At 46.2% G+C, this 9,655-nt stretch overlaps 1 protein-coding gene across 1 annotated transcript; it reads left to right on the top strand.

Annotated features, from left to right (window-relative positions):
* Positions 1–5,451: 5,451 nt before the first annotated feature.
* On the top strand, positions 5,452–7,749 carry LOC147271566 (uncharacterized). The gene has a single exon (XM_086202770.1). The coding sequence runs from the start codon at positions 5,452–5,454 to the stop codon at positions 6,229–6,231; it is 780 nt and encodes a 259-aa protein (XP_086058896.1). The 3' UTR covers positions 6,232–7,749.
* The last annotated feature ends 1,906 nt before the right edge of the window (positions 7,750–9,655 follow it).

Here is a 9,655-nt window from a genome sequence, read left to right as displayed (position 1 = left end):
ACATCATCATGGTCTCACTGCCTGCTTTGTTCATGGATCAATGGAACGTTGTGTTGGAACCTTCATTGTAGAACTGCTATGAGCTGAGAGCTCAGTGTTGTTGGAACAACGCAGCTCCACATGGGACTGATGTGATGAAGAGGTTTTTATTGAGCTGAAGCTGGAGAGCAACAATCAAAATGGAGCAGCAAACATGAGCCATAAAACACCATCATCATCTAGAAGAGGAGCTTTGATTGTATTTCCACCACAAAATTCATTTATTTGTGTTTCTAAACAGTTGCTCTCTTCTACACAAAGACATGAAAATAAGAGTTAAAAATAACTTTAAAAAGTGGATCTCTTTGGCATCCAGTATTCTCTTTTATTTAGTATCTGGGTTGTTGAGCCTCTTCCTTGAAGGAACTTGGACTCCTCAAGACGTCTCTTATATCCAGTTTTCTATTCTTTGACATCCTTCAAATCCTATACAACACACACACACACACACACACACACACACACACACACACACACACTCGCATGTTGGCAGATTCCACTCGCAGTAGCAGGGAACTCGCACTGCCTCTCATCCGCTCCCACCAGGAGCTTTGAGGAGCAGATGGAGTGACAGCGACGACAGCCAATCACATGTAAGTTAGAGGGAAGCCGGCAGCCAATCAGGGAGCGATATTGAGTTGAGAGGCGGGACCTCCAGCAGAGACCAACATTTAACTCTTTGTGTGCCATCATAATTGCCTAAAAGCTACAGACAGCGGTTGTATCGGTAGTGACGACACAGTAGCGGCTGAATATCGGCAGGGACGTGTTCCTAGCGTCCCTACCCAAGTCTACGCCCATGGGTCATCACTTAGAGCAGAGCTGATAAGGAGAAATCAACTCCAGATGTTCCCAGACGGGGAAAACCTGCTCTTCCTCGCTGGTTCACCTCTGGAAACGAAGCTCCAACAGACGCGCGAACCAGAGGGAGGAAACCACGGCGTTTCACTGCTTTAGATTTAGAATCTCACGCCAAGCCAGAGAAACAGTTCCTGAATCAGTCACGTGGTCACTGCCGGCTGGCGAGGCTTCGGACGTCACCACATACGTCATCAATACGCGCTTCACAGAACGAGAAGAAGACGCGGGAAGCTTTGAACACAACGAGGAAAGACGGAGAAGTCCGTGAAGCCCCGGCCTCGGTCTTTGTCTCCTGGAGGCTGAGTGGCGCCGGTAGAACCTCAACATGTGCGCCGCGCAGCTGCTGCGGGTGTCGGTCCAGGAGCGGATCCTCGCCGCCGCTGAAGACTTCCTGCTGCAGCTGGGAGAAGGAGACTCAGCGGCTGGAGTACCGGTGCTGAGAGCGCTGCTCACCGAGCGGCTGGCGGCGGCCGCGGAGCAGATCGTGGCTCTGCTGGAGGAAACCGTGGCGGAGTACGAGCGGGAGAACCGCCGGCAGAGGTTGCTGCTCGATGCCGTGCTGAAGCCCCGAGTCAGGCTGGACAGAGCAGGTGAGTCCCCCCACACTGACCAGGAGAACCGGTGTTGTGTCGCTCCCAGCAGCATCAACCGATAGCGATGTCTGTCTGTTTATGCCACCGCCTCAAAAAACTGCTGCTTTGGTCTCCATGGTTACATGTCGGAACCCTTTTTATCCAGATGAACTCCTGCTCATCAGGTCAACTGGCCAAAAGTATTGGCACCCCTTCAGAAGCACAGTTCTCACTCTTGTGAAGGTTTTTGGTGAAACCAAACCAGGACATTTTCAAGAGCTCCTCGTCACTGAAACAACAAGACCAACATTTCCTGAGGGGTGGCGATACTTTGGACCGTGACTGAATCCTCATTCTTTCATTCATTCATTCATTCATCGTCTTCCGCTTATTCCTTCTACTAAATGGTCGCGGGGGGGGGGGGGGGGGCTGGAGCCTCTGAACATAAATATCTATTTCTCCTTGAGCCTTGAGCTGCCCTCCATCTATCTGTCTGTCTATAGATGGACAGATAGATGGACGGCAGCTGTAAACGTAACCGGCTCACGTTCTCAGCTGGATTCTCCCATCGATGTACGACCTCTCCAACAAACTGGTGGGAGGACGGCCTCCAAGGCCTCCGCCTCGTCGATCGTGGCTCCCGCTGAGATTCGCTGGATGGAGAAGGGAAGCATTGATTGGCTACCGTCTGATCTCAGGCTGCTGGCCGCCTCCACAAAAGCTGCCCTTCTTGGGCGCAAGGTGGCTTCTCTCTGCTGGTCAGGATGGAGACTCCAGGCTCACGGGAGGTCAAGAGTGCAGCAACCGCGAGCCACGATCGACGATGAGTTATGAAAATAGAAAAATGAATCAATCGTGTCGGTGTTACACAGAACGATGCCTTCAGGGGCTTGGATGAAAGAGGGGCACGTTCAACTCTGTGTACCAAAAAACTTTGCTTTGCAAAATCAAGAAGCACCGAAGAGAGACATGATCACGGATGATGTCACGACTACGATAACAAACTGGACCGCCTCGGAGGAGTGACCTCTGACCTGTGTGGCGTTTCTGGCCAATCGTCACAGTTTGCCATCCTCAGTACCTCTCAGATATCATCGCATTAACGGATAGCAATCATTCATCACACAGAGAGATCACCTGGAAGAAGAGTAGTAGAAGAAGAAGAAGAATCAGATTCCTCAGCTGTGACCATGACAGTGAAGAGGCAGGGAAAGATGGACGACTCCAGACAGGGAGCCATTCTACACATCATGTTTGTACATGGGGGGTGTATGTGTGTACAACTGTGTGTGTGTGTGTGTGTGAAGGGTTAAAACTAACTTTTTTTTCCCCATCGTCCTGAAAGCGTCTCGAAAATATTTTGAACCGTCTTTATTTTATTTTTTTTAAAATTTCAACGTTTTGATTTGTCACTTGCTGATAATTCAATAAAAACACAATATATGATGCTGAGACAATAATATGATAATATTATTATTATTATTATATAATAACAATAATATGTTTGTTTGTTTCCCTTCAAACATGAACTCAAACAAGGACTCATTTCACTGTCTGGTCCACATCTGCTTTAATGGGATCTCAGTGTACGTTCATGTCAGTGGAACAAAATGACCGCAACATATAAAATAAACCAAATAAATGCGATCAAATAAAAAAACAAAAACAAAATGCAAGTAAATATGTAAGCAAAGCAGCATTATGTAGCAATTCAATGATAAATATGAAGGAATGAGTAGATTGCATTTTTTTGATGAAAGCAAGCAACAACATCTACTGGTCGTGTCGCTAGTAGAAAGTGAACTTCCTAACAAATCATTTCAGAGGTTGCGTTAACATGTCTGAATGCATGGGAGGTGAAGTCGCCATCAAGGTATCTTTCTTCCCGATGTAGTTATTTAAAATCACTATTCCCACGGCTTCTTAGCGTCCTAGCTTTGTGTGAAACTAGCATTGCGTGCATTGCATCGTTGCCGCGAATAGTGGCGGCCATTCTGTACAGCTTACCTCAGGTTCTGTGGGACGAGATGAGTCGCCATCACCTCCAGCTCGCTCTACTGGGTCACTGTGGTTGGGTCAGACTGCCCCTCCTTAGGCTTCAGCCAACGCAACATCATTGAGTCACCACACACTTGGCGACGGTTGTGTCAGTCTAGCAGCAGAGAGCAGACAGTGGCTGCAAGCAGCCTGCTTCTCATTGGACAACACACGCGTGAGCGCGCCAGCCAATTGAATTTTTCCATTTAGCTTTTTCAAAATTCTTTTCGTCCCGAGGGAGAATATGATCCTCCTGATGACAATTAATTACAGTCCCGGGATGACGGGACGCCGTTAGTGTTAAACCCTGGTGTGTGTGTGTGTGTGTGTGTTAAGTGAGGAATTCTGTGACAGACTTAGTTACCAGGTGACATCACTTCATACCCAGAGTCCAGGTTTCCTCCATGGACGTTGATCAGTTCCTACTCTTGTACTTCATTCAGCAGTGACACAGAACCTTTCAATCACAGGAACATTCTTGTTGATGTAAACTGTTGAATGGTGGGATGTTCAAGCGCGCGCGCACACACACACACACACACCCAGAGAGAGAGTCTCTGTCTTATCATGATCAGACAACGCTTCTTTCATTTAATGGTCCTGGATTTTCCTGCCAGACGAATGTTTATGGCATCCTACAGGGGCCGGGGTAGCAGAGAGGTGAGAACCCTCTTTGGCGAACCCTCCTGCCTGGAACCACTAATCTTTATGTTGTCATTGGTTTCCTCATCCAGGCCATTGGTTTGTGGGTGATAGGCTGCCGTGTCGCTCCTTTCAATGCCCAGAAGTTGAGCTGAAACCTCATAACAGATTAAAAAGCACATTCAACAAGAACAATTCCTGAACCCCATTTCCAAATCATTTCAAATATGCACCACCCTCATTCACAAACCCCAACCCTGGGCCCAGATTCACATTCAACTGGACTCTAAAGTCAGCTCCTCTTACAGCTGTTCCTCAAGACCCTGAAGACCACACAATGCATCTTTAAAGTGGATAACTTGATCTGGGGAGGCGGCTCCCACCCCGGCATGACAAACACTCCTGGGGTTCAAGACAGCAGTTATAAGCCACTTCATTGACAAGAGCCCAACCTTCATGAAACATTCCATGAGCCTGGAGTTAGACAAAGGTTCTTGCTGGTAGTCAGCAGTGCAAAGACTGATTCATGCATGGAATAAATGCCAAAATCCTCTTTGGTTTTTTATTGCTAACAAAACAAGAGCATTGTATTCGTGTCCCTTCATGCTTGGTGAGGACTGTGGAGCAGCGAAAGAGTCACCAGTCCTTTGGAGTTTGTCGCATCTGAGTTTGAATGTGGATTTTTTTGCTGGTTCCCTGGCCATGAGGGTCTGAGTGGCAATGAGAAAGCAGATAGTGCTGCTGAAAAAGCTTTGACTGAAGAAGTTCCATAATGTCAAGTCCCTACCTCTGATATTAAACCTGCACGACACTCTGATATCTTTGATAAATCGCCAGCTGAATAGGATAAATGTTGCTCCGCTGTTTCAGAGTCAAATGAAGAGATTTCTGATGTTGCTGTTTGTATCCTGCAGATGTGGAGCAGCTGCTGGTGATTAAAGAAGAGGTTCCCCCTGAGCTGCAGGACCCAGAGCCCCCCCACATTAAAGAGGAGTGGGAGGAGCTCTGGACCAGTGAGGAGGGAGGGCAGCTTCAAGGGCAGCAGGAGGCTGATATCACCACGTTCCCCTTCACTCTGGTCCCTGTGAAGAGTGAAGAGGACGAAGAGAAACCTCAGTTCCCACAGCTTCATCAGAGTCTAACTGAGGAGAACTTGAAAGAAGAGTCTCTGAGCAGCAGCCCAGTTCATCCTCTGAAAACAGAAGCTGATGGAGAAGAGAGTGGAGGACCAGAACCAGAACCAGAACCAGCCAGCAAGGTAGATCCAGATCCACTTGTACAACCCCAGACTGAAGACCAGATGTCAGACTCTTCTGAAGCTGAGACTGAAGTCAGTGAGGATGATTGGGTCAGACCTGATAACACGACTACCTCTGAGCACAAGGAACCCTTTGGCTCAAGGAGGAATTTGCTTCAGAAACTGAGCCCAGGACAGGAAGTGACTCATTGCAGCTCAAAAGAACAAGAAGTAAAGACTGAAAGAGGATCAGAGATCATCGGGAATGTGAACTTTGGTCCTTCTGAATCTGAGACAGAAGTCAGTAAGGATGAGCGTCCCTTTAGGTGCTCAACATGCAGTAAAGATTTTAGATACAGGAGTGGTTTGGATGCACACATGCAAACACACACTGGGGAGAAACCATTCCCATGCTCAGTTTGTGGCAAAAGATTCTCAAAGGGAAATCTGAAAAGACATATGAGAATACACACTGGGGAGAAACCATTCCCCTGCCCATTTTGTGGCAAAGGATTCTCAGAAAATGAACATATGAAAATGCACATGAGAACGCATACTGGGGAGAAACCATTCTCCTGCCCATTTTGTGGCAAAGGATTCCGAGTTAACGGGAATCTGGAATCACACATGAGCGTACACACTGGGGACAAACCGTTCCTCTGCTCAATATGTGGCAAGAGTTTCTCAAAATGGTATCAAAAAAGACACATGAGAATGCATGCTGGAGAGAAACCATTCTCCTGCATGGTTTGTGGCAAAAAATTCTCAGTTAAGGAAAGTCTGAAATCCCACATGAGAATGCACAATGGGGAGGAATTGTTCCCCTCCCCAGTATGTGACTAGATTGTCAGATACAGTTGCCCAATAAATGTGAGTGTTCTGCTGTAAAGCAAGTGGTTTAAAGCTGGTGCAGTTCTACATTATGATTTAACAGATGGCATCACCCACATTGCAACAGACAAGTAAATACTGACTTGGTTACATGCAAAAACATGAAGATCCCTCACATTGTGTGAACACATTGTCACAAGTGTTCTAAAAAGAACATTTCATTAGTATTAGTTAATGGGGAAAAAGCAAGGCTACTGCAAAAAAGCGGCATGGCTCAGGGGTAGAGGTCGAGCAACCAAAGGGTCGCTGGTTCGATCCCCGACCCCGGTGACCATGTCCAAGTGTCCTTGAGCAAGATACTGAACCCATAATTGCTCCTGATGAGTAGGTTGGCGCCTTGCATGGCAGCCTCCACCATCATTGTGTGTGTGAATGGGTGAAGGAGACGACTGTGTTAAGCGCCTTGAGTACCGCTAAGGTAGAAAAGCGCTGTATAAAATTGAGTCCATTTACCAAGCAAGACCAACGGATAGAAAAGTCACTGACAGCCCTTCATTGGCATAGGACTGATATGGAGAGATCGGTTTTGGCTTTGATGTCTGTAAAGTCGTTGCTCCCCTAGAATTTGACTCTCTTTCATCATTGTTTGGAAATGGAAGGACATAATTTGGTCCTTGGACTTAACCTTTATGTTTGAGTGATTTGGGATGCACGGCAAATACATAATTGATGTGAGACACCTCATTTATTTAACGTGGAAGATATATTTAACTGAACATCTCTACAGGCCTTTCCTCCACTCTTTGCAAGCTCTTATCCTAAAATGGAGAAGTTGGTGGATGTGGATGAGGCCCCATCATCAGATGTCAAAGCCACCAGGGTCATAACTTCGCAGACTGTTCCATCACTTAACTGTTCAATGGAATTATTTCTCTTTTTAAGAGTTTTGTTGTTTATATGACTGATAAATCACACAGCTACAAATGAAACTGTCAGAAAATAAACCTGAATGAACTTTCACTCCTATGAAACTTTCAATCGTCATTCTCTGCAAAACACATGTGCTACCTTTCTTCGGGCAGCCCAAACCTCTGACATGATGTTGAAGCTCCTTTGATTCTTTCTGAAGGTAGAGGTACTTTGGAGTTTGTCAAATAATGTCTTTATGCTGTCATTAGCATTTGCCATTGTAGTTCCTCCTTTTGTGGAGAGACCCATAGTGGTTGGGCAACTGGGGAGAGTTGGGGCAACTGAATCTGAGGGTCACCAACAGGGGTAAATGAACTTTGCTTGTATGCTCTATGTTTCAGAGTCCACCCATTCAATTCCAGTCTGTTCCAGTTTCTTCAGCTCTGCCACAAAAGCAGTTCAAAATGTGATCATATTCGGCTTGCTTTTACCAAACCGTAAGCGGGGCATACATATGTTGGCTTGACGAGTTTTGGTGACATTTCTATGACTTGGCCATATCTGAATATTATTGCTGTTGAAAACTGGAATTCCATCACAATGCCACTTAACTGATAAATCATCAGCCCCTTTTTTTCCTCTGTGCTTGAGTTTTTAGTATTCAGCCTCACACTGGATGTCTGAAACAATGCCAGGAATTGATTATCTTCCATTTAAATGTATCCCAGATTTTTCCAAGATGTTAACTATTTGGGTTGATAGACTAAGTACAAGGAAGAAAAACCCAACCCTTAAGTTTCTATCAATGTCAAATCCAGCATTAAAAGAAAAACTCTCTTTGAGCTGTCTCACTGGGTCCCATATACTTTCACAGTTGAAACAATAAAAACACGGCACATACTGGCCAAACTGTCCATAGGCTTTATGAAAAAGCTATGAGGTTGCTGGTACCAAGCAAGGGAAATGTTCATTAAACACTGTAAGAAGATCCTGAAGAGCGACTCCTGTCATATTGTGCATCAGTACAAATGACAGGAGGAAGAGCAGACTGTCCTTTAGTTAGGGAGCACCAGGGTACACAGGATGGTCATGTTGTTTCTGGAAGACAAGACATTCCTACCTGAAACACAGCAGGAGAGACAAGCCAGATTATGATGACAGTGTTGTCCTATTAAGAGAGACGTCTCATACATGTGTTGTGCCAACTCAACCAGACCAAGAGATTAATTCAGAGATGTGACAATCAGTCCAGCTGAAGAAGGCTTTCGGCCTGTGAGGTCTAACACCCCTTTTCAAAGCCTGAATTCAAGTGACCACATGCTCTTGAACAAAGGATCATAAAAGGTTATGACTCTGGCCACTGGCCCCCTTCTGAGAACCTGGCCACTGACCACATCCAAGAACCTGTCAATTGCTATTGGCTGAGAGCCAGTATCATCCCACAGGAAGTGACATCATCGGCCTCCACATACAAAACTTCAGCGTGAAGGAGATTCTTTCTGTCTCTGTGATTTTCACCTCTCGGTGATCTTCTTCTCTCTCTGATTTTCGCCTCGGGGATTTTCTTCCCTTGGGTGGTTTGCAAGTCTTCAGAGGATTCAACCCTCCGGTTCTCCACCTCGGACCTCAAGTACAGTGCAGCGACGACAGAGCCCCCAGAAGGACACCTCTCTCCCTCCTGTCACAGCGTCCAGAGAAACCACCGTTGAGCCACGCAAACCGCGTGAACTGGTCCCTGGAGAAAGAAAGCTCATCCCAGCTTCTTCATCCTTCCCACCAGTAACTCCAGCAGACCCTGCAGGCTGCCCCACCGCCGCTCTGCTGCCTTCCGAGTCGAGCCGAACGGCGCTCCAGAACACAGAAACTGAATCCCTTACCGCTCCACCGGGTCAAGTAAGGATTCCCTTAACTAGGCATTTTCTGGGCAGAGAAATAGCTCAGTGTGTTGTATAATGTCTGTGAATGTTCTGTTTATGTGACGAAGTCCTGTAATTAGCAGAAATTACATAGCATTATATATTATTTATTGATGTTAGTTATTAATAACCGTGACCTCTCAAGAAGGTGTTACCTGTTATTAATACTGCACAAGTGTGTTAACACACACATTTTTGGGTTTACCTTTGTCCTCTCTCTCTCTCTCTCTCTCTCTCTCTCTCTCTCTCTCGCTAAGCGCTCCCCTTAGTTATTAACACTCCGTAAGTTCTACCTCCACGGTGCTAACTAGCGGCTAGCTAGCCTCAGCTAACTAGCCTAGCTTTTAGCCCTGCTGCGACGCTAACTGGTTTTCTAGGCAACCATACTCCCCCTCCCCTTCTTCTTCACACACACACACACACACACACACACACACACACACACACACACACACACATGCACACATTATCACTTGTTTCTTTTGGTTAGATAACCGTTATACCAACGTGTTGCTGATTGATGGATGCACTGTTAATAAATATATTTTTATGATAAGAGAGAAGTCGTAGTGTCTTTTGTGTACCAACTTGTGGTCACGTGTCTCAGCAAT

The sequence above is a fragment of the Aulostomus chinensis genome, chromosome 1 (assembly GCF_037954235.1).
Source record: "Aulostomus chinensis isolate RoL2024-O1b breed Wild chromosome 1, RoL_Achi_v1.0, whole genome shotgun sequence".
NCBI lineage: Eukaryota > Metazoa > Chordata > Actinopteri > Syngnathiformes > Aulostomidae > Aulostomus > Aulostomus chinensis.
Note: the sequence above shows the minus strand (reverse complement) of the source record. Positions and strands in the feature narration are given on the sequence as shown.

What these genes read in the sequence shown, in the direction of transcription:
- LOC147271566 (XM_086202770.1), top strand. Translation starts at nt 5,452, where the DNA reads ATGTCAGACTCTTCTGAAGCTGAGACTGAAGTCAGTGAGGATGATTGG.